At 37.7% G+C, this 26,699-nt stretch overlaps 1 protein-coding gene across 1 annotated transcript in view; it reads left to right on the forward strand.

Annotated features, from left to right (window-relative positions):
* LOC150080437 (centrosomal protein of 290 kDa-like) overlaps positions 1-26,699 on the forward strand; it is a 386,964-nt gene that overhangs the window by 73,105 nt on the left and 287,160 nt on the right. Inside the window, 2 exon segments of the mRNA XM_090380692.1 lie at positions 925-1,173; positions 21,510-21,740. Coding sequence (XP_090236818.1) covers positions 925-1,173; positions 21,510-21,740 — 480 coding nt within the window.

The raw sequence follows: 26,699 nt of genomic DNA on the forward strand, positions 1-26,699 counted from the left end.
TTGCCTTTAGCCAGCAGGTGGTTGATAGTTGTAACAAAATTCCATCTGCCATATTAGAGGTGTAAAACTTAAATAAGTTCAAGGCAGAACAAGACAAGCATTTGGAATGAATGAATGAATGAATGAATGGGTGAAATGGGGAGGTTTGTTTTTTTTTTTTTGCTGATGCTATTTTAACTTGCTTTCTTTCATCATATGCCTCCACTAATGCTAATGCTAAGTCCAGTTAAAGAATTTCTCAGCTAGCATATTATGTTGCATATGTACATCCTGTCTAGTAGAGTAGATATGTTCAATGATTAAGGATAATTCATGATTTAATTTCAAACTCTAATTAAAATTCAGTTAGCTATGGAATTGTGCCCATGTCATGTATTGCCAACCTTTGTTAACTGCTTGTAATATATAATCTCATACAGAGCCAACCCAAAATTTTGGGGGGCTCTATTCAATGGTTCTATGGTCCTGTGCAAAACTTATGCAGGGTATTTTTGTAATAGCAATTTTTTTTAAATTTTTCAAATTTTACAGTAACTAAGACAATTAAATAATTTTATTATAATGAACAAAAATTTTAAATACGAATAATATTTAATACATTAATCAAGAATATTGTTTTGGCCATTTGAGCATGGGGCCCTGTTTGACAGGACTGGTTGAACATGCTTGTGGCCAGCACTGATCTCATAGAACCTAAAAATCCAGCCCTGAAGAGAACACAGATTTCAATATTGAAATCTGAAACATAGCCAGTTTTCTTTAGTTATTGGGATTGTTTGTGGTCTAATAGTACTAATTGTCTTTTGCATATCAATAAACTAATTTAAATACTTCATATGGAAAAATATCTTTATTAATTCTTTTTTATTTTGTAGTACTCCACTTAATGTCCTCAAGTTTAATTTTATTCATCAATATTTTCAGAATCTGGCAAAGGTAGTGTACATGAAAGTGATAGTACATCTTTTAATAAACAATTGACATTTTTGGAGATGAATTTATTAAATGAAAGAGAACGTGCAGATCATTTCCAGGAAATGCTTGATAAACAGAAAGAAGTTCTTCAAAAATTAGAAACTAGAAATTTGGAATTGGAGGAGAAAGTAAAAAAAGCAAATGAAATTAACTTGGAACTACAACAGGCAGAAAGAGAAATGAAAGATCGTTTAACTAGTAAGTACACCTTCTCCTGCATCTTAGTTATGTAGTTAAAAAAAATTGATGTTTTGTTACATAACTAAGATTGTGAACCTATAGCTTTCCTCAACTAGTGCATTTTGTTACTGATGTTTTTACTTCCAAAGTTATGTAATTGCTTGACGCATTGGATTTTAATTTTGACTTTTATTTGTGTATTACAGATCCTTCATTTTTGATAATTTTTTTTTTCAAAATGCAAATTATAGCATTAATTGTGATTATATTGATTTTTACCTTTTTAATAAAAAAATTTATACAGAAACTCCCCGACTTACGTAATACTTGACTTACAGAAATTCAACTTTACGTAAGTTTTTGCCGGCTGGTGCAAACTTAAAAAAAAATCATGGAAACGTATTTTGCATCCTGTAGGAATAAATGGTTGTACTGTGAAAATATCGTAATGTGAACCCAATAACACATTGTTTTATTTATTTATTTTTTTTTGTAATTCGTTCCAAGTCCTTGAAGTTGAAAATTTCGCTATATTACTAAGCTGTTTATTTCTCTAAAGGGTCATATTTATAGTGGAAATTGCACTATCCTTTCATTGTTATCATATGTTCCCGTTATAAGAATTAATTTTGAATGCCTTTGTGATATTTTTCTAAAGCATGTTTCTGGAGGTCACGACCATAAAACAATTTGCACTTTCCGGTTTATTGGGCTTTTCTGTTCGTGCATCTAATTATAAACGGGTAGTAAACTCAATCTTATTGCATTTGTGATAATACCGATAACTGCAATTGTGTGGGTTTTTATGCTGTTATGGTGAAATGTGTTCGCCTTCACTGAAATCTTCAATCATATAAAATATAGATTTTCTGAAACGTCTCTTCATTCCTATTTATGTATTACAATGATGAAGGGAAAGCGACCAACAAAAGGTACAAGTGGTGGTAGTGCCAGGAAACGAAACAAAATTGATTTAGAAATGAAGATGAAAATGATTAACAAGTACGAAGCAGGACAAAGTTTGTCATCTATTGCAAGGGAATTAGGTCTCGCTGCTTCAACAGTGAATACTATTTTAAAGGACAGTGTGCGTATAAACGAACATGTCAAAGGATCAATGCACTTAAGATCAACAGTGATCACAAAACAGCATTCAAGTGCTATATCGAAGATGGAACAGCTGTTAATAATATGGATCGAAAATCAGATTCAGAAGCGAATGCCCCTGAGTCTAATGACCATTCAAGTAAAAAGTATTTATAAAGATATTAAGGATAAGTACGGCAAACCTCAACCCAAATTCGTGGCAAGCAATGGGTGGTTTAATCGCACTGGTTTCCACAATGCTAAAGTATGTGGTGAAGTTGCCAAATTTTCTGAAACTTCTCTTCATTCCTATTTAAGATTCTGCAGCTGCAGTTAAATTTTGCGATGTGTTGGAAAAAATTATTGATGAAGGCAGCTATTCAACGGAGGAAATTTTTAATGTTGATTGCTGCTCTGTATTGGAAAAAAATGCTGGATCGAACATACATTGCCAAAGAGGCAAATACAATGCCAGGTTTGAAGGCATCAAAAGATAGAGCCACACTCTTGCTTGGGTCTAATGCAGTGGGATATTACAGATTAAAACCACTGCTTATGTACGATTCTGAATTTAAGGGCATCAGTAAAGCCACTCTACCCATGCATTTACGATCCAAACAGAGAATATGGATAATAATATCTCTCTTTGAGGATTGGTTTAAATGCTGCTTCATTCCTGAGGTTGAAAAATATTGTAAAGACCATGACGTTCCTTTCAAGATTTTACTTCTGTTATATAATGCTCCTGGACATCCTACGCATCTAGATGATTTCAATTCGAATGTGAGAGTCATATTTATACCGGCAAACACAACTTCACTCATCCAACCTATGGACCAGGGTGTTATTTTGAATTTAAAAGCATACTATTTATGCACAACATTTTCTCAGGCATTGTCTGCAGTAGATGGCGAGAAAAATTTTATGTTAAGAGACTTTTGGAAATCTTACAATATTTACCACACCATCTTAAACATTAATAAGACCTGTGCAGGATTTACTTAAAAGTTGTTTAAATGGCGCATGGAAGAAAATATGCCCACGGCATGTAAAAGGCTTCGAAGGATTTGAAAGAGACGAATCATATGAAGCGGTTACAGATAAGATTGTAAAGGTTGCAGAGCTACTTCAGTTGGAGGTTGATGCCAAAGATGTGGAGGAGTTAATAGAGGAAGAAGAGAAGGAATTATCTAATGAAGAACTTATTGATTTGCAGGCAGCAATAGTAAAAGAAGAAAATGCTGACGATGCTCAAGATGAACCAAATGAGGAGCCGAGACACTTCATCACCAGAGAGGTGGCAGTGGCATTTCTTGAAATTGCATCGGCAATGGCGAGGTTTGAGAAGATGAATCCTGACAGCGAATGATTCTTAAAAGTTAACAGAGGGGTGAATGATATGCTACAAAGAAATCTACGATGAAAAAAAAAGCCACCATCCAGTCATCCATTAATATGTTCTTTCGTAAGTTTGAGTGGTTTCTAAATCTCCACAGCCCTTAATCTCTGCAGTGGCTTACTTATCAGTTGAAGACGTCAATTCTAGCAATGATGCTCAAGAGGTAAAATTTACTGACATTATGCCTGTCTCCTCTCTTTTTTTGTAATTTTATAATTTTGAAATTTTTTTGTATTGCACGCTTTTGTAATTTTTCCTGTGCATGAGTAGAATAAATACAACAAATAATTCTATTTACTTGTTTGTCGAACATTTCTTTTTTGATTGAATCAATTTAGTGAGCACAGTTGCGAGTGCTGCACAAGCATTAGCATTAGCATTAGTAGGGGCATATGATGCAAGAAAGCAAGCTTATTCAGCATCAGCCAAAAAAAAAAAAAAAAAAACACACCACTCCCATTTCACCCCTCCGTTCGTTCGAAATACCTGTCCAGTTGAGCTTTAAATTTGTTTAGGCTATCAGCTTCAACAACAAGTGATGGAAGTCGGTTCCACCAACCAACCACCCGCTGGCCAAAGGCAAATTTCCGCACATCTATCCGACATCCGTCCTTCCTCAATTTGAATTTATGCCCTCTGAGGTGATTATTCTGAGCAAGATGAAGAATCCCATTGGCATTGAGCATGCTCAAACCATTCAAAGCCTTATACACCTCTATCAGATCACCTCGCCGGTGCCTAGTCTCCAGACTCTGTAATTTGCAAAACTTAAGCCTTTCTTCGTAAGAGCAACCCTTTGTTCCATTCACTAATCTTGTTGCCCTTCTCTGTACCCGTTCCAGCAGCTCTACATCCTTCTTGAAATGAGGCCTCCAGACCTGTATACAGTACTCAAGATGTGGCCTAACTATTGCCTTATACAAGGGAATAATCACCTCTTTATCCCTGCTAGAAAAATTCCTGTATATCATTGACAAGACACCATGAGCTACTCTTGCAGCTCGTCTGCACTGCTCAGAGAACTTCATATCTGCCTGCATAATTACCCCCAGGTCCTTTTCATTCTCCACCACTGTCAGTGTAGTACCGCAGAGTTGATACGTTGCTCTGGGGTTACTGTTTCCCATATGTAGTACTTTACATTTGTCAATGTTAAACTTCATTTGCCACCTCTCAGCCCATCTGTTCAACCTTTCCAGATCCTGTTGCAGCAGCATAGCATCAGTAGTGTCCTTAACAACCCTGCCAACCTTTGTATCATCTGCAAACTTGGACATTAAACTTGATATCCCATCATCAATATCATTCATAAACACCGAAAACAACAACGGACCCAACACTGAACCCTGAGGAACTCCACTAATAACATTAGTCCACGTTGAGCAGTGTCCATTGATTACCACTCTCTGTCTTCTGTCACTCAACCATCCCCTTATCCATAGCAGCAATTTGCCTCCAATGCCACACTGCTCCAATTTGTGCAGCAGCCTTCCATGTGCAACAGTATCAAAAGCCTTTCTAAGATCCAAATATATAATATCAAAGTTATTCCCTGCATCCAGTTCTTTTGTGACTACATCATAGTATCCAATCAAATTGGTCAGGCAAGACCTGCCCTTAACAAAACCATGCTGTGTCTGAGCTATAACTGAATTCTTGTCTAGATGATCCTGCAGTGCTTCTTTAACCAGTGCCTCCATTAATTTACCTGGAACAGAAGTTAAACTAACAGGTCTATAATTACTTGTGTCAGCCTTTGATCCTCCTTTGTGAATTGGGGTTACATTTGCACATCTCCAGTCTATGGGTACCTCCCCTGAGTCCAAAGAAGCTCTCATAATTATGGCTAGGGGTTTGCTTACTTCCTTTGCTACCTCCTTTAATATAACTGTATAGATCCCATCCACCCCAGGTGCCTTTTTTATGTTTATCCTCAACAATCTCTCCTCCACTTTCTTCTCAGTTATTACAAAATCATCCAGCTCACTGCCAATGTTTACTTTACCTACATCATTCTCCTTCCTGAATAACTCCTCATGCGTGAATGTAGATGCAAAATACTCGTTTAGATTGTTAGCCACCTCAGCAGGATCCTCAACTGTTGAACCATCAATATCCAGTGGACCAATCTGATTCATCCCTTTCCTTCTTGAGTTTAAATATGTAAAGAACTCTTTTCTGTTTTTCTTTGCATCCTTTGCCAAGGATTTTTCGTAGTGTGCCTTTGCCTGCCTAATCTCCTTTGTGACTTGGTTACAGACCAACTTATATCTATCATAGGCTTCCATGTCACCCATTAATTTGTATGTATCCCATGCATTTTTCTTCTCTGCCACCTGTTTCATTAGTTCATCTGACAACCCTTTAGGCCTAAATCTTGAACAGTATTTCTTAGTTGGTATGTAAAGCCTGGTAGCCTCCAAGATTAGTTCCTTGAATGCTTCCCATTTTGAGTTTGCTGTTGGTAACATCATCAGTTGGTCCCACTGTATAGAATTTAAATACTGTCTCAGACCATCATAGTCGCCTTTACGAAAACAAAAACCCTTCCCTTTACCTCTGATGGTAGTTACCTCCTTGAGTAAATCCCACTTCAACACACTGTGATCACTGCCACCTAGTGGTTCATTTATCTGCAGATTCTTAATGCATGAACAATCACTACTGATAATCAGATCAAGAGTATTGCTCCCTCTTGTTGCCTCACGAACATGCTGATGTAGAAAACAATCATCCAATAAATCCACAAAAGCCTTGCTAGTGTGCGAGTGACCAACCCACAAATTCCAGTCAATATCTGGGAAATTAAAATCCCCCATTATAAGACTCTCTGATTTACTGGCCCACTCTATTTCCCTGTACAATATCTTATTATACTCATCAGAGTCATTAGGCCTATAGCACACTCCTACTCTCAATTTTGATTTCCCTATGCTTATGTCACACCAAACTGACTCGACACTGCCCTGTCCATCGATGTCGACTGGCTTCACTTCCTTGGACTTTATGTGTTTCTTAACTAATAGCATAACCCCTCCTCCCCTCCTGTCCTATCTATCCTTTCTATACACATTGTATTCCCCAAATTCCAGTTCCGCATTACTTATATCTGTGTGACACCACGTCTCTGATATCCCAACAATATCTGCCTTTGATGTTTTGAGCAATACCTCAAATTCATCAAATTTATTTACCAAACTCCTAGCATTGGTGTACACGCAGGTATACATGCACCTGTTTCTATTCTTAGCTACCCTAACACAACCCATGTGTTTACTTGTACCGCAATGACTCCCAGCAGTCTCTGAAATATCCTGAATCTTGTTTTTCAGGCTTCTGCTCATTTCAATAGAAGCAGTGCAAGAATCACTTCCACCTGTGCCAGTGGCTACTGTTAATCTATTAGTCCTTGTATCCCCCCCAACTAGCAGTTTTCCGACCCACCTAACACTGCCTCGACAGCATCAGCAAAAATTCTTGCACCCTTTCTATTTAAGTGTATCCCATCCCTGTAGAAGCAATCTCTCCTGTTAACAAGTACAGTCCAGGCTGAAAAAAATTCTACCCCTTGAGCCTTGCACAATCCCTCCAGGGCCGAATTGATCGACAAGGCTCTCATCATATACTCCCTGCTATCGTGTCTGGGCAGAATTGCAGACACTTTCAAATTCAACCATAATTCACGGCTTTTTTTCAACATTGACCTGTACTTGCTAAGTAATTCCGCCGGTCTCCTACTCTTAATATCAATTGTGCCAACGTGTACAACTATATCACCTTTTGTGCCCTTAAAAGATGATATCCGCTCTACAACGTCATCAACCTTTGCCCCTGGCAGACATACCCTGGTCCTATTCCACCTATCCTTTTTACAAAGCATGTTCCCTGTTTCCCTGACAATAGAGTCACCAACAACTACTAGTTCCTGTGGGACCAGCGCATTCTGCCTAGGGGGCTGCCTCTGTGTTGCCTGATGACCAAGTGCAAGCTCTGGCGTTGATGTGGGCAGCTGAGAGCTTGATGGGCCCCTCAATTTATTTCCTTCGTGGGCATCCACCCTGTCCTTCAAGCTCTCATAAAGGCCCATAACAACGCTGAGTTGTCGCCTGATTTCCTTGCACTCCTTACATCGTGCACACACAAAGACATCCCCCTTGGCAGCCTCATGTCCCGTACCCGACTGCTCCGCAAACATCAAGCAAACAGTGCATTTTAAAAGACTGTGATTCAGAGGGCAACTGCCCCCCTCAGTTCTCCCCTGAACCACAGCACTCCCATTAGCTTGAGCCTTTTGCTTTGCTGCTCTGGTCAGAGTCATGATTCCGATTTAATTCAATAAAATTTCAAAACAAAAATTAAATCCTTAATTTATATCCCAAAACAGTTATGTTATATATATTTTTTTCGGTATCTAGTGTTTTCTACGAGTTCCCTTTATACAACTTCCGTATCACGTGTACCACTATAGTTATGTATTAATTATTTGTTACGATTAAGTCGTTATAAATATATAGAGTTAAAAATACAATTTAATTGGGGAAATTTCCATGGGGAAATTCCCCGAGTTATGTAGCATTCCAAGGAACGCAACCCTTACATAAGTCAGGGAGTTTCTGTACTTGAAATAAAAGTACTTCACTAATGTAAAAAGTTTAGCCTCTATTTATACTTATAGAAGCTAACAATCATACATTTCAAGGATGTTTTTCCACCTCTGCTTCTACCTTGACTGCAAAATTAGTAATAAGATAACTTTATTTATCTTTTAATTATCTTTATTGTTAAATTTTATTTGTTAATGTAAACAAAGTGTTCATAACATATTTAATAGTTAATAGAGTTGATGCTAAGATAAACCACTTTTTTGTGATATTGCTGTTACACCATCACAAAAACGTCAAAAAATTGACAACTATTTCTTATGTACATTTATTTACAGCTAATGCTTGGCTAGGTAATACTTTGGAACTAGGTGTCACTATTATTTGATGCTAAATTTATGTAGGATTAACTTAAGTATTAAGTACGGATTGGTTGGAATTAGATAGGATATTAGGTAAAGTTCTTCAGAAACCTGGGTTAGGCTCTGACTAAGAATTTTAGTTGCATACTGACTGGTGATGAAACACAGATTAGTCATTAAAGTGAGTAACTTAAGGCCACTTTGCAACAACCAGATAACTGTCCAAGGATATGCAACTGTGTGAGCATATCCTTGGACATACACTCTCCTGCTTTAGGAAACTGGCAGTTTGCTAAAACTTGAGTGGTTGTTTGGTAGCATTATCATTCTTCAAATTATCAGCCTGTGTATTATAATGGTACATCTCTGAACTTAAGTGTGACTTCCCAACAGATGGGAAATATGCAGCTTTCTCTCTAATTTTTAATGATGGTTTTAAGGATGAAATATGTAATTACAAATTTTTTGGTCAACTTTTGTGCAAGGAAAAGTCATGGAACCCATGGATAAAGATATACTGTAAGGGCATTGACAGAAATGGAATTATATGAGAAGCATTAATTTACTTCTCATATAATTCCTTATTTTGAGGTATTGTCAAGAAAGAACTGGATGAAATAATAATTTTGTCATCGTTTAGCAAATTAGTGAAAATGCATGGTTTTATAGGCAGAATAAAATTCTGTTTTTTTTCCTGCCATTCTGCCTTGGGAAGATTTTTTCCCTCCACTGATAGCAACGGGCTTATGTTTACTTCGGAAACAACTTTATTATCCATGAGCCAACCTATATTTACTAATTTTGTTTTAATTTGAATAGCATCACCAAAGAAGCAAATCTGCTATTTAATAAAAAATACTTTAAGTGCAGACATTTGGGGTTCATTGCAGAAGTTGAAATAATAGATTCTACTTGTTTGGATTTAGTTTTTTCTTTCATTCTGTCTGAGAATGCTTTATTCCCTCCATTAATAGCAATGGGCTTGTGACTGCCATATAAATCTGTTTTGAGACTTCCTGTCTCCTCTAATGGCAGGTGGCTTCAGTTAGCAACTTGGTGGTGAAGTGGTAAATAATATATAGAGCCTAAACACAGGAGTTTTACTAATTTGTTTCAATCAGCCAATGTAGGTTGATGCTAGGGGTTAAAAATACTCTTACCTTTCATTTAAATTAAAATTAATGATATTAATATTTTTATTTTTTTGGAAATTAAAAAAAAAATAATTTATTCTATTTTCTAAACCAGCAAAACTGTGAATCCTTATAATAAGTTAAAATTATATCACAAAATATGAAAATTTAATTAAAACAATGTTCAGGTTCCAAAGAAATTTTATTTAGTTGTAATGCTATGTAACAAAAAATTTATATATTATTTTTACATTTAACTGTTTCTTATATGTATTTCTTGAGCTGAATCCAGTGGTGTCATTGCGTTTCAAGTATCAATATTTTGGGCATTTGAAGGCTTTGTTTTTGTAACATTTATATGTATTATATATGTGTACCAATACTGTAATATATGAGTCTGTGGTTTTCATGTAGCGTTATCTTTTTTCCCCAGTTAAGGGGGAAAAAGATAGCCAAACTACTTTAGGCTATGAAATGGTGTAAGTTATCTCCAGACTCATTCTAATATGTTTGTGGATATTATATAAGTCTAAAGCAGTTGAAGCAAAATGTCATTATGGCACCAAGTTTTGAAGAGCATATGAAGCCTATTTAGGAATGCTTATGAGCAATAAACTTGTCTGCACCTAATTTCTGCTGTTATAGTTGCAGGTTACTGTTGGATGGTTTTTGTGTAGTCATACGTGTAAGTGTATGGTGGATATATTAATGTTTAAAAAGTCTATGGATTGAAAAGCTGCTGTGTAACCCAACATATTAGCATTAGCACGTAGTCTTGATGGAGGTCATTTTAGTGTCTGCCATGGAGTGTCTTCTTCGCCCATCTTTTTGGCTTTGTTTCTCCTATCTCTGTGTGAATGTTGAGGTTGAGTGTTGTGTGCCATTTTTCTATCTTTCTTATGGCTGGGTAGATTGCTGCAGCATTTCCCTTGTAAGTAATCCCACAGGTTCTTAATCAGCACCTTCTCTTGTTGAATGAGGCCAGTCAATCCCTTCCCTCCTTCTTTACTGGCTATGGTCAGTCTCTCGATGGCCAACTTCAAGTGGTGTTGGTGACTCTTGGTCATAATTATCCTGATCGATCTCATAATCTCCTCCAGGTCGGCATTGGTCCAATCTATAAATCCTGAAGGAGTACGTTAGTACTGGAACTGCATAAGTGACCATGTTCCTGCCATTCAGCTTTGATTTTAGAAAGCTTCCCATTCTCTGATGGTTTGGCGCATTATAGCCTTAGTAGCTAATGCGCCAATAAAACCAAAACAAAAAAAAAAAAAAAAAAAATTCTCTGATGGTATTTCTCAGTCAGGTGAGCCTTGATCTCCTTGTGTTCTAACTGGGGGGCCTGCATCATCCCCAGATACTTGTATGTCTTGTTCTTTGTCATAGCTTGAATCTCTTTGCCGGTCTTCAGCTGATAGTTATTTGACTGGATATCCTTGATGCAATCTGTAGGTCTTTTATTTGTCTAGGCCACATTGCATCCTGATGTCAGTGCTGAACTCTTCAGTAATCCGGAGTAGCTATTGGAGTTGATTCTAGGTTGCAGCACAGAGTTCATTTTTATCTGTGTACATCAGGTAATAGTAATAGTATTTGCCATATAGTGCAAGGAAGCCACAGGCTTTTTTCTGCACTGGCAAAAAAAACCAAAAAAAAAACAACCAAGTACAGTAAAAGTCCAGACTGCTTGGGGACTGGGTTGATCCAGATTTTCTGGATTCTCAGGCAGTACTTCTTTTAAAATTCAAATTTAAGATGGAATAAAGAAAAGATGACCAGGTAAATTTTGACAGTTTATTCATTAGCAAACAAAGCATGCTTCATTTATTGAAATGAGCAGTTTTAAAGAAAAATAGACAATACCTGACAAAGATGTAAACATAATTTTCACCACAAAAAAAAAAACAAAAAAACAGAGCATGTAATGCTTGAAATCGTGTTTAAAAACGAACAATGTAAAAGAAAAATACAGTATATAAATGAAAGCAGAAGATATATATTTTATATAAATTTAGTTTATTAATGAAGTATTTTCATATAAAATACAAAGTTCGAAAAACAAAAAATATTTATTTGTTCTTTTCCACGATTTCTGTTGCACTGCTTGTAGATAGAACATTTGCAGCTTTTACTCTATCTGCTGCACTGCTTGATGCTTCTATTGCTTTCTTTAAATACTTTTTTCTTTTATCATCTTGTTTAGAACTTTGTAAGTTCTTTGTGATAAAATTATTATGCACCATGGGCACATGCATGATGTCCTGAAGACTGAAGCTATGGTTCTGTTCCATAAATTTAATAACTGTTTCAATGGACTTTTCTGCAGTAGTCCAAGATATCTTTTCTCCTTCAACTTTGTTGTTTTCTTCACCAGATTCTTCTGAATAATTCTATTCTATCTTATCAGGAGTTATAATGCTTTGAATAATTTCTTGATTAGTGAAAGTCGTTGCAACTTTAACATCATCTTCAATGCGTATCCACTCTTCTATGTCATCAGCATTAAGTTTGCATCGAGGGTTGTCTTCTGTACATAATTTAACAGTTTCAGCCAGTTCTTTCACTTCAGATGCCTTCAGCTTTATGTGAAATCCTTCAAAATCTTCTTTTCGATCAGATTGTAGATGTGCAAACATCACGTTCGGCCATAACTTTCACCACACTCTTAAAAGAGTTACAGGCTATGAATAAGTATAGTGTGGAAGCATCAATAATACATAGCCAAATCTGAATGAACAGAATATTGCAAAGCGGCATCGTTTTAAGTTATATCTCATATTGTGAATACCTTCACAACGAGTTGCCACGATATTGCACTACTTCGAATAAGTAACGCTTCACCTGAGGAGAAGACTAATGTTACTTATTCTCAGATGGATACCACCACCCAGACGGCATCATTTCAGGGCTATTTTGTATATGTGTGGGATAATAACTCAACTTCCACTTGTCCCTATTAGACTTAGAAAAGCAAAAAGGTAGAGGGAAAGTAATAGTAGGAGTGGAAGAGGAAAACAAACGGTGTAGAAGAATGAAAGGGACAGTAACTCCTTCAACTCACACCACTCAAAAACTCAAACTCCTCGAATAGGCAATGCTTCCCCAGTGGAGAAGGCTGTTGTTACCTATTCTTGGAAACTGCGGACATCATCAGGCTCCCCCTGGTGCCGTTTCAGGGCTATTTATGTATGTATGTATGTATGTGAATATCTACTCGAATATCCACTTGTCCCTATTAGACTTAGAAAAGCAAAAAGTAGAGGGAAAGTTATAGTAGGAGTGCAAGAGGAAAAGAAACGGTGTAGAAGAATGAAAGGGACAATAACTCCTTCAACTCACACCACTCAAAAACTCATAAACTCCTCGAATAGGCAACGCTTCCCCAGTGGAGAAGGCTGTTGTTACCTATTCTTGGAAACTCCGGACATCATCAAGCTCCCCCTAGCGGCACCGTTTCAGGGCTATTTGGCCCTTCTTCGGTGGGTGGGTAGGTAGGTACCCGAGTGATGCAATGATGGCAAAACAGTTATGAAGTATAACTCCACAATATGAGAGATGCCTGATGGTGTATGATGTATTTAGACTATAAAGCATTTAGGGCGTAAGCCTCAAGCTATGGAAAAGTCTAGACTATGTATAAGTATAGTGCAGAAGCATCAATAATACATAGCCAAATCTGAATGAACAGAATATTAGCAAAGCGGCATCGTTTTAAGTTATATCTCATATTGTGAATACCTTCACAACGAGTTGCCATGATATTGCACTACTTTGAATAAGTAACACTTCACCTGGGGAGAAGACTAATGTTACTTATTCTCAGATGGGTGGTGGTATCCATCTGAGAATAAGTAACATTATTCTTCTCCCCAGGTGAAGCGCTACTTATTCGAAGTAGTGCAATATCATTATACAAATTGTAGTGTGACGAAGTAGTGAATACCTTAACGAGTTGCCATGATATTGCACTACTTCGAATAAGTAACGCTTCACCTGGGGAGAAGACTAATGTTACTTATTCTCAGATGGGTGGTGGTATCCATCTGAGAATAAGTAACATTAGTCTTCTCCCCAGGTGAAGCGTTACTTATTCGAAGTAGTGCAATATCATGGCAACTCGTTGTGAAGGTATTCACAATATGAGATATAACTTAAAATGTTTAATAACTTAATTTAAAAAGTTTGTGCGTTTTCGAAAAGTCTGGATTCTCGGGTGGTCCGGATTTCTGGCATCCAGATTTTCGCACTTTTACTGTAGATAAGAAAACAAATTATATGTTTTCAAACATATAATTTGTTTGAAACATATAAATTCAAACATATAAACAAACAAATTATATGTTTCCCTCCTCACACAAGTAAGTAAGTATCCAGCTGACCTTTGAATTTTTTCAAACTGTCAGCCTTAACTACCTGTGAGGGCAACTTCTTCCAGCAATCAACAACTTGATATTGAGAGTACAGGTTTTTCCTCCCTTCTTTTAAGGTATACCTGTACTTGCTCTTATTGAGCTTGGTGGACAGTGAGTTGAGTGCTAGACAGAACCATGGTGGTCTCAGGACATCTTCCTAGATGATTGCTCTTCTGATAGGTATCTGTCTGGTCATGATGTTCTCGAACTTGATGGTAGTTATCCATTTTTCCATGGTTGCTTTTAGGAAGTGTGTCAGGGTTGCATTGATTTTGTAGGTCTTCAATGTCTCTTTCAGCCAGCTATGGGGCATGGAGTTGAAGGCCTTGTGGTAGTCATTGTAAGCCATGTACAGGTTGCGGTGCTTCTTGTAGGCTTGCTCCATAGCTGTAGCATCAGTGGTCAATTTCTCCTTGCATCCTCTGCTTGCATCCCTTCTGCTGCTTGGCTACGATGTTCTGCCTCTCCAAATGGTTTAATATCTTCTTAGTTATGCATCTGGTCGGTATCTTGTACATTGTTGAGAGACAGGTGATCGGTCTGTACTTTGCTGGTTCATGGTGTCTTTGTCCTTAGCCCTCAGAGGCTCTGACTCAAGAAATTAGTTGATTCCTTGAGTCAGAGACTCTGGGATTGTGTCATGGTGCCCTATTATCTGGGTGAACTGCTCAGTTGAATTTCTTGTACCAGTAGTTGTGGATATTATCTATTTCTGGGGTTCACCAGTTGTGAGACTTCCTGATCAACTGTTGTTTTTCTTCCTCCCAAATCTCCCATTCTATCCTCTTGTATGTTCTTGGTTTTCTTCCTTTCTAGTTCTATCCAGGGCACATGGCTGTTATGACTAACGTTGCTGCTCCACAGGTTTCTGCAGAATTCCGCAAGTGCCTTCTCGTTGGGGGGGTCTATTGCCTTCCTTCTCCTCTTGTCCGATTTTCCTGTAGAAGGCAGTTTTATCAAATATCCCGTTGTCAGTTTTCCTCTGGGCACTCTCCCTGTAATGGTGAAGTCTCTTGCTGGGGTTCCAGGAGTTTCTGTTTGAAGGTGTCAAGTATTCTTCGATTCTCTGATTATAGGTCTTGGGTATGATGTGGATGTTGTCTTTCTTGAGGATGGTCTTCACTTTTCTGATAAGCTTCTTGCTTCTGCTACCCTGTTGGTGTTTGGTCAGTTGGTCTATCTTCACTCTTATCTCTTGTATCTTCTGCTGTAGCCTTCTTTCCCAGGCTGGTGATTCCTTGTGTTATGTTGGTGTCTGGCTTCCTTTCCATTCATCCTAGTGGCTGCCACACCAGCACAGTGAATGGCGGTGCGGATGGTGTCTAGTATTACTTTGTTGTTGTTGAGATAATCTGGTATTATTCATGAAATGGTCTGTGACTTGCCAAAGGATTCTGTTGGTGTCTCTGCTTTGGTATGGGTGAGTCTTTGTGGGTGCCATTCCCTTGAATTCTGCTAGGGCTCTCTCCACTCTTCTTCTACTCTGGATATCATGATCTTGTCTGTTTGCACTTTGGCTGCTGTGGTTTTAATTCTTCTTCTTGCTGTTCATCTGCAGTTATGGTTCTTGCTGTTCATCTCCAGTTATGATTCTGTTATGTCCATATTCGTTATTGTTTGTAGTTAGGTGCTCACATCCTGCTTGATTTTTTTTCCAAGATTGCTAGAGCTATTAGGTTCTTCTTGACAATGATCCATCTCTGGTCAGCTATTCACTGTTTGGTGACCTAAAAAGTTGGAAATCATTCCAACCACTTTGCATGTAGGTTTGTCCTGTACATTGTAGTAGTAATAGTAGTAGTGGCATGTGATGCAAGAAAGCAAGCGTATGAGCTTATGCAGCATCAGCCAAAAAAAAAAAAAAAAATTCACACAACCATTCTCTCAAAATTTTTGTCCAGTTGCTCCTTAAATTTAATTAACCTATCAACTTCCACAATGTCAGATGGAAGTTTGTTCCAGCAATTAACCACCCGCTGGCTAAAGTCATGTCTGTCTCATTGTCATGTCTGTCTTATTACTTCATAGTATGCTTGCATGATTAATGTATTCATTTTGATGCTTTACTGCATGCATTGGATTTTTCTTCCCTCCTGTGTGGTCACTAGTAGAGTTGCGGAGGAAGCACTTCCAGTTGATTGGGCTGGATGGTCCTGCCCTTCAGTTGTGGTGGCCATACGGGAGACAGTGCCACTTGCTCCACAGCCACATCAGAGACTGTCTCTGATTTTTCAGGCCAAACCCTCTGCCCAAGGCCTGAATGCGAGTGACTATCCTGTGCTACACTCGATGTAGTTCAACTACAACTCATCTTCATCTAGCAATGGAGGTGGACCTGTTTGCGTTTGACATCCAGTGGTGGGTGGTAGTTATGGGAGCAACACCAGATGGCACCACTCTCTGCCTCAGCCATCACTTTGATCTTGGGGGTGGTAGGTCCAATGAAGCGGCTTACTTGATTTTTTTTGTCTTCTGCAATTTAAATGGTGTGATTCAAACCCAGGTCCATGATATTGGTGGTCCAGTGTCGTAACCACTGGGCTAATCACAATGATGTAAGGAAACAAGCTTATATAGCATCAGCAAAAAACCCACCTCATCTGTCCATCCTCTCTAATAATATGTCTAATTCTTCTTCCTTAAATTTATTTACCAACTTCACCAGATGATGATTGCGCTAACAATCAATTATTCTCTGGGGGAAAAAAGCTAATTTTTGCACAGCTGTTCTATTTCAATTTATGTTTATGCCCCAAGTGTGTATTTGTCTGAGATGTTTACTCAATCCATTTAAAGCCTTGAGCACTTCAGTGTCAGGTTTCCTTGCAAGTGCCAAGTTTCCAAGTGGATAAATTTACAGAACTGAAGTCTTTTGTGGCAAAAGTACCTTTGTGTTCTTGAATAATCAGGTTGTTCCTCCTTACACCCATTCTAAAAGATTCACATGTTTCTTAAAATGAGGCTTCAGACCTGTATGTAGTGTATGCAATGGGTTAATCACCATCCTTGTTCCTGCTGGAAGTTTCTGTATATCATTGACAAAACCCCATGTTCTAGCAGCCTATCTGCACTGCTCAAAGAACTTTGTGTCAGGTTGTACAATTACCCCAAGTCTCTTTCATTCTCTACTACCTTGGGTCTGGTAACACTTAATTGGTATGTTATTCTGGATTTACTACTGCTACCCATATGCAGTACCTTGCATTTACCATGAGCCCTGGGTGCCAAGCATTTCCGTGGCCAAGCGATCCTTGTGTGTTTATAAAGCATTTTTCCTCCCAGCCAGCAACAGAGTTTTCCTTGGTTTTTCCTCGTAGTATTAAAATTTTCTGTTAAGTAGCTCTACTTACTTAAAAGTACTAAGAAGAGAGCCCAGAAGAAGGCAAGTACCTTTTTCTTTAATTTAGCTAGTTGTACTAACTTACTAACTAACTCTATGCTTGGCCACCAAAGGCACTGCTCCTGCCTCCCCGTGGTGGGTCCAGTAACCTGTGTGATAAAGGCAAACCCTTAGGGCCAAAAGGAACCATCATGGATAAAAATCATTATCCAACCTCAGAGCCTTTGAGCTCAAGAGTGGAAGCTTCTAACACTGACCATGACTCAAGTCAACCTAAAAGACTGTGAAGAGAAGCAGAATGTCATGATGATTTTCCAGACTTCCTGGTGATCCATTCCTCATCTGTAGGTAACCTGTAGGTAAGTTATCACCATTCTTAATTCAGAAAATCTTGGAGTCTTGCTATATCACCAAAAATGGTTAAAAGACTGCAATCTGGAGATCTTCTGATAGAAACAGCCACCTCAAAACATTCTGAGCCGTTGTTAAAAACAACATTTGGTGAGTTGATATTATTAGTTACTCTCCACGAAACACTAAATTCATCAAAAGGTGTCATTAGCAAGTGGGACCTAATTACAGTCTCCAAAGAAGAACTACTCCAAGAACTCAGCAGTCAGAAAGTAATAAATGTAAAACGGATCATGATGAAAAAAGATGGAAATCTCACTCCAGCAAGATCCATCATTCTGACATTTGGCACTCCAGACTTACTATCCTCTATTAAAGCTGGTTATTTAAACTATCAGATTCGATCATACATCCCGAATCCTGTTCGTTGCTTTAAATGTCAGAAATACAGTCATTCCCAGCAGGCTTGTCAAGGGGAAGCCATATGTCCCATCTGTGGCTCTAAAGATCACACCCAAGCGGATTGCTCAGTCAAAACCCCTGTTTGTCCAAACTGCAAAGGAAGCCATCCAGCCTTTTCCAAAACTTGTGAGCTATGGATAACAGGAAAGAAAATTCAAAAATACAAAGTTGGAAAATAGTCATGTTTCCTGAGGCACGTAGACAAGTTATGTCGATCATGCCTAGTGGTCGTTCTTATGCAGCTCGCACTCGAAACTTTGTTTCTACTGCAGCTCAAACGGATGTATCAGTTCTGCCTAACATATCTCTAGCAAATTGGCTTAAATATTTCAACCTCTAAAAAAGATAATCCTCCAAAAAAAAACTAGCGAAGCAACAAATACTCCAATCAGCATTCGTAATCATACCCCATCGGTCCCAGTTGAAAAAGAACAATTAAAATCTGAATCAGTCTCCAAAAAAATGGAATCTCCCACCAACAGTATGGATGTAGATGAACTGCTAGATAATGAGGAGCCCATTCTAGAACTCAATGCAGATGACACCGTGGATATTGGACAACCCACATTCTCAAAAAAAGGACCAGAAAAAATGTCACATGTACAAAAAACAATCAGATAAATCATCCTCAGGTAAACCTAAATAATGCATAACATCATACAATGTAATTGCAGAGGACTAAGCAGTCATTCTGATGATGTAAGAGATTTAATAGCTCAATTCAATTCCATAGGTGTATGCTTACAGGAAACATTCTTGTCACCCCAAGTTTTGCCAAAATTTTCAAGTTATACCACTTACAGACAAGATGGGAACTCAGAATCATCTGCACGTGGAGGAGTTGCTATCTCATATCCGTCAATTTAGATCTTGAAAAGGCATTTGATACTATGTGGCGTCATGGTATTATTATGGATCTTTACCATCTAGGGCTTAGGGGCCATTTGCTGGAAATAATTCAAAATTTCCTGAAATTACGTTCTTTTCAGGTCCAATATAAAAACATACTCTCTGCATCTCACATTCAGGAAGAGGCAGTCTCACAGGGATCAGTACTTAGTACAACACTGTTTTCAATCCAAGATATCCCAAAAACAGTTCAAATTTATATGTATGCAGATTACCTTACCATTTCCTGTCAGTCTCAAAGTATGAATACCATCGAACGGCAGCTCCAACTTGCCATAACCAAAATAGAATCCTGGACTTCACAGAATGGCCACCGACTATCAGAAAAGAAATGCACTGTCACTCACGTTTGCAAGAAATGAGCTCTCCATCCCAAACCTGAACTACAAATAAACAATACTCCAATCCTGCTTGTTAATACCATTAAATTTCTTGGACTACTATTAGACCAGAAACTATTTTTCCAAGCACACATCACATATTTCAGAAATTCTTGTATAAAGCATTTGAATATACTTCGATCGGTCTCATCTATGCCATGGGGAGCTGATCGGTATACTTTTCTGCATCTTTATAGAAGTTTAATCTGTTCATGGCTAGAATATGGTTGTCCAGTTATGATTCTGCCAGGAGCATTACTTTAAAATGGCTAAATATGATCCATCACAGTGCCCTGAGGACTGCACGAGAGCTTTCAAGACTTCTCTGATCCAAAGTCTATATATATTGAACACATGATCCCCCATTACCATTACACCTGTGTAGAAAAACACTACTGCTCCACTACGCTGCTAAGATACAGAGTCTACCATCGCACCCAAGTTGGGAGTATATATATAATACTCATTGGGAATCCTTCTATGAGAGCAAGCCAAATGAAAATAGACCTGCCTCGCTCAGGATCAAATAGCTTGTTCAGACTTGGAATGTCAATTTAAATGAAATTTTCCAAGACACAACTACACCTGTTGCTCCTTGGAGGACATGTCTGTTTCTCAAGATATACTCTTCCTCCAGTGGGGATAAAACATTATACCTCCCTGCAATACAGACAGTTACATTCAGCTCATGTTACTGTGAACAACCATGCCTGTAAAATTTATACAGATGGTTCCAAAACTGAGAGTATGGTAGGTGCTGTGGCAGTTTTTTCATTATGTACAAATTCAGCCACACTATCGCTTGCTTGCAGCATCTTCACAGCTGAATTACATGCCATTAAGTTAGCGCTTAGTAAGATTATTGAGCTTTCCATCTCATCTGCCATAATTTACACAGATTCTCTTATTGCTGTCTCTGCCATAAGGAAGAATTTCTCCTCTTCTCATCCTACATTGAAACAGATTCATTCCCAGCTATTCACTTGCAGTGTGTCCAATAAGTCAATCGGTTTTTTCTGGATCCCTCCCTGGCCATTCAGGCATTCCAGGAAATGAAATTGCTGACTTTGCCGCTAAACATCCTCAACCCGCTCTCTCACAACATCCTCAGGTTGACTATAAGTCTGTCGTACACAAAGCGTGCTATGATAAATGGTCACAGACCTGGAAAAGTGACACCAACAATAAACTTTACCAGATAAAAGAAGATCCAATGCTGTAGCTCTCTGGCTTCCAACGAAATAGACGAGAGGAAGTGGTACTGGCAAGACTCAGAATTGGATACACTCACCATACTCATCTCTTTCTATTATTGGGAGAAAACCCACCTCAGTGCTCATTCTGTCAGATGCAACTTACAGTCTGTCATTTTCTGGTTGATTGTCCCTTACATTCAACGATCCGGTCAAACACATTTCAGTCTCTCTCCACATTAAATATATCACCTGATTTATCTCATTTCTTAGGAAGTGAAACAAATATTGAAGAACTTTTATTATATCTAAAACATATTGGCTTGTACAGAAGCATATAATTTAACCTCTCTTACAATATGCTTTTTGTGAATTAACGATGAACAGACACAATTTGGCCTTAGTAGCCCTTGTGTCGTTAAACCGAATAACAACAGCAACAACAACAACAACAACAGCATTTACCGTGTTAAATTTAAATTGCTACTTTTCAGTCCAGCTGCCTAATTATCTAGGCCTTGCTATAGTAGTATGCATTGATTCCTGTCATTAACCACCCTGCCAGCCTTTTTATCTGCAAACTTTAGATTCTAATACTGATTCTAAGTAAGCGTGGTTCCATATTGCCTTTATTATTAGTAGTACTGCTTATAAATTGAACTAATAAAAAAGCAAAAAAAAAAAAAAAAAGAAAAAAAAGTTAACATTATTTTTCTTTATTAGACTGTGTGACACATGAAATACATGAAGCAGAAAAACAAAGAGTTGCAAAACTAGAGGAATCACAGCTCGTTTTACAACAAGAGATATCACAGCTGAAAGAAATTGCAGATATTGCATGTCATCAGGTGGAATATATGAAATCTGCAGAAATTGTAAAACAAAAAGAAATAGAATTAATGAAGGCAGAGCTCTTGACAGTACAAGAGCAAAGTGATGCAAAAATGTTAATTGGTAAGTGTTAAAAAAAAAAAACCTTGGTGACTTTTTAAAAGATTTAATTAATTTAAAATTATACTGAATATCAAGGAATTTGATACATTTTCATGTTTATTTTAGTTCTGCTGACTCAAATCAAATGATATTTTTTCCCTTTGAACTGTAGAAATATTTTATGGATAATTACTTAGGCATGTATGCATAACTAATTATCCATATGCCACTACATACTTTGCATTGCATATTTCTACACCATGTTATTCATCAAAAAGGTTTAAATGAAAATTTATAAATACTTAAATACTTATAAATTGCTACTTTAAAGACTCCTTTACAGTATAGTGGATTTACCACTTATCTGATTTTTATTGCTAAGTGGAAGAATTCTCTATATTTCTTCAAAAGTTTTTTGAGATACATAGGAAAGCTATAAACTGTTTTCTCTTCTAAGATGTCACAACCCAAAAACATTGAAAGGCGTTTGCCCAAACTTTTTGTCATCCATACTTAAAGTACTTCAGTAGTGCATTCTACCTATCCTCTCTAAACATTTTTTTTCCTTGCCTACCTTGATTATACACATTATGGTATTCCTGGTAGGTTTACTACAACAGATCTTCTTACCACAAACCTCTTAATTATGAACGTGCTAAAAGCCAAGCAAGTGGACATTGTCTACCTGCATCACCTCTGGTAGTGATACTGTCTACTCCAGTTTTCCCGGCGCCTCTGTAGCCAGGTGAGCAGGAGCAGCAGTGCGTAGCACACGCTTCTTGATTAGACCGAGGTTCGAGCCCGTGACCACCAAATACGGAGGATGCGGAAAGGTCAGGGAATGACCACCGCATATCCCCGGAGCAATATGGCCTTAGTTGCTAATGCTCCTAAAAACCAAACAACTAGTTTTCCCCATCTTGTTTCTTAGATTTTTTTACTTATTTCAGATGGTCTATCAGCCTTTTTTCAGAATCTTTGCTATAGTGGCATGTATTTCTGACACTTGTTCTAGAACCAAGCAGTCTTTTGTAACTTTTAACCATTTTAATAACTATTTTATAACCATTTAGCCTTTAAAGCATTATTGTTTTGGGCCTATGCCAAAGTCAATGACCACTAAGCTCTTATTAAATCAGTATTTTAAAATAAAATGCATGGGACAAATGTAAATTATCAAGACACACTGAACACTATGAGAAGTATAAATTAATCTGTAATAAAGTTGCCAAGTGACAAAGAATGCTGAGGCAGACCTCTAATGAAGATCCTTGTTGTTTCTGCTGTTTTTTAATGGCATTGTGCTGCTTCATCAAGACCTGGGTATATTATATAATTGTTTTGAAAAATAGCAGTTTGAAAAATTGTTTTGAAAAATAGCAGTAAACTTTGAACAATTTTACATTTGAGTAATGAGTAATCCAAGATTATCTTATTACTTGGAAAGTAATAAACATCGGCAGTTGACATCAAGAAAGACTGAGGAAGAAATTGTGCAATTCAACTTTAGCTTCTCTCAGCAACATAGACAGGCTGCAAGGGTAGAACATCACATGTTATAAGGTTTCAGTAATGAGCAAAAAAAATTAGTAATTGATTTAAAGAAGAATTGAAAGAAAGAGGAATGGAGAGAGAAAGAGAGAGAGATCTCTGTTTCTGGTTATTAAAAAAAAAGTCTCTTTTAAGCCAAAGAATTATTAATTAATTGTGTGAATAGGTTACTACCTCACCTTGCAGAGGTATACAATGCAAGAAAGCAAGCTTATATAGTATCAGCCGAAAAAAAAAAAATAAAAAAAAAAATAGAAAAAAAACCCATCCCATTTCACCCATCCATTCACTTCGAAATTTGTCCAGTTTTTGCTTGAATTTATTTAAGCTATCAACTTCCACAACGATATGTTAAAGTTTGTTCCAGCAACTATATGCTGGCTAAAGGCAAATTTCCTCACATCTGTTCTACAACTATGTTTCCTCAATTTCAGTTTATGCCCCAGCAGGTTCGTAATGTGAGCAAGAGGATTGAGGATTGAGGATTGAGGATTGAGCTTGCTCAAACCATTCAAGGCCTTATACACCTCAATCAGATCACCTTGCAGGTGCCTGCAATTTGCAGAAATTAAGCCTTTAAGGAACTGCTGGGAGTCATGAAACAAGTAAATACATGGGCTGTGTTAGAGTAACTAAGTGTAAGAACATGCGCATGTATACTTGCAGGTACACCAATGCTAGGAGTATAGTAAATAAATTTGATGAATTTGAAGTGCTGGTCAAGAAATCAAAGGTGGATATCGTTGGGATATCAGAGACATGGTGTCACTCAGATATAAGAAATGCAGAATTGGAATTTGGGGAGTATAATGTGTACAGAAAGGATAGACAGGATAGGAAGGGAGGAGGGGTTATGCTGTTAGTTTAACCTTGACAAATGCAAAGTACTGCACATGGATAGGAGTAACCCCAGAGAAACGTACCAACTGTGTGGTACTACACTTAAGGTGGTAGAAAATGAAAAAGACCTGGGAGTAATTGTGCACTCAGATATGAAGTTTTCTGAGCAATGCAGACAGGCTGCCAGGGTAGGTCATGGAGTTTTGTCAATGATATATAGGAATTTTGTTAGCAGGGAAAAGGAGGTGATTATCCCTCTGTATAAAGCAATGGTCAGGCCACGCCTTGAGTACTGCGTACAGGTCTGGAGGCCTAATTTTAGGAAGGATGTTGATTTGCTTGAGCATGTACAGATAAGGGCAACAAGATTGGTGAGTGGAATGAAGGGATCCTCTTACCAAGAGAGGCTTAAGTTCTGCAAATTGCAGTGGCTGGAAACTAGGCACCTGCGCAGTGATCTGATTGAGGTGTATAAGGCCTTGAATGGGTCGAGCACACAGAATTCTGATGGGATCCTTCCACTTGTTCAGATTACGAACCTAAGGGGGCATAAATTCATAAATTCAAATTAAGAAAAGACAGATGTAGAATAGATGTGCGGAAATTTGCCTTTAGCCAGCGGGTGGTTAATTGGTCGAAAAAACTTCCATCTGTCATTGTGAAAGTTGATAGGTTAAATAAATTTAAGGAGGAACTGGGCAGGCATTTGGAGGGAATGGTGTGTTTTTTTTTTTTTTTTTTTTTGGCTGCTGCTGCATAAGCTCATACACTTGCTTTCTTGCATCACATGCCACTACTACTACTACTACTAGTTAAGAAACACAAAGTCTAAGGAAGTGCATCCAGTTGATATAGATGGACAGTGCAATGTTGAATCAGTTTGGTGTGACATAAGCACTGGGAAAGCAAAAATGAGGGTAGGAGTTTGTTATAAGCCTAATGACTTTGATTAGTGCAATGAACAATTATATAAGAAATAGAGTGGACCAGTAAATCAGAGGGTCTTATAATGGGGGATTTTAACTTCCCAGATATTGACTGGAACTTGTGGATTGATCACTCACGCTAGCAAGGCTTTTGCAGATTTATTGGATGATTGTTTTCTACAGCAGCAAGTTAGAGAGGCAACAAGAGGGAGTAACATTTTTGATCTGATTATCAGCAGTGATTATTAATGCATTAAGAATTTACAGATAAAGAAACAACTAGTTGGCAGTGATCACAATGTACTGATGTCGGGTTTACTTAAAGATGTAACTACTATCAGGGGTAAAGGGAAGGGTTTTTGCTTTCATAAAGATGACTACAGTGGACTCAGAGAATTTTAAGTTCTATACAGTGGGATCAACTGATGATGTTACCAACAGAAAATTCTAAATGGGAAGCATTGAAGGAAATAATCTTGGAAGCTACTAGGCTTTTTATTCCAACTAAGAAATACTCTTCTAGGTTTAGGCCCAAATGGATGTCAGATGAACTAATGAGACTCGTGACAGAGAAGAAAAATGCATAGGATGCATATAAATTATCAGGTGACACAGAAGCCTATGTTATATATAAGCTAGGCTGTAATCAAGTCACAAAGGAGGTTAGGCAAGCGAAGGCAGATTATAAGAAATCTTTGGCAAGGGATGCAAAGAAAAACAGCAAAGACTTCTTTACTTATATAAACTGTAAAAGGAAGGGGATGAATAAGATTGGTCCACTTGATATCGGTGGTTTGACTGTAGATGATCATTCTCAGATAGCTGCCAAACTAAATGAGTATTTTGCCTCTACATTCACACAAGCGGAAATCTGTTGCGAAGTGGATGCCAGAAACTTATCAAACTGTAGCAGTTAGATAAATGATTTTGTAATAACTGAGAGCAAAGCGGAGGAGAAATTGTTGAATTTAAGCATAAGAAAGGCACCTGGGGTGGATGAGATCTATTCAATTATATTAAAGTAGGTGGCAAAGGAAGTAAGAAAACCCTTATCCATAATTATGAGAGCATCCTTTGACTCAGGAAAAGTCCCCACAGACTGGAGATGTGCAAATATATCTCCAATTCACAAATGTGACAGTAGTAATTACAGACCTGTTAGTTTCACTTCTGTTCCAGATAAAATAATGGAGTCACTGGTTAAAGAAGCATTGCAGAATCATCTAGAGAAGACAGGAGTAATAATTAAGACACAGCATGGGTTTGTTAAGGGTCTTGTCTGATGAATTTGACTCGATACTATGACGACATGGTCACAAAGGAACTGGATGCAAAAAATAATTTTGATATCATATACTTGGATTTCAGTAAAGATTTTGATACTATTGCACATGGAAGACTACTGCACAGATTGGAGCAGTATGACATTAAGGACAAGTTGCTACAATAGATAAAAGGATGGTTGAGTGGGAGAATACAGAGGGTGGTAATCAATGGATACTGCTCTTCATGGATTAATGTTATTAGTGGTGTCCCCCAGGGTTCGGTGTTTGGCCCAGTGTTGTTTTGTATATTTATCAAGGATATTGATGAAGGTATATCAGGCTTAATGTAGAAGTTTGCAGATGATACAAAGGTTGGCAGTGTTGTTAATGACAGTAAT

Source organism: Mastigoproctus giganteus, chromosome 9, assembly GCF_048544385.1.
Source record: "Mastigoproctus giganteus isolate SK-2022 chromosome 9, ASM4854438v1, whole genome shotgun sequence".
Lineage (NCBI taxonomy): Eukaryota > Metazoa > Arthropoda > Arachnida > Uropygi > Thelyphonidae > Mastigoproctus > Mastigoproctus giganteus.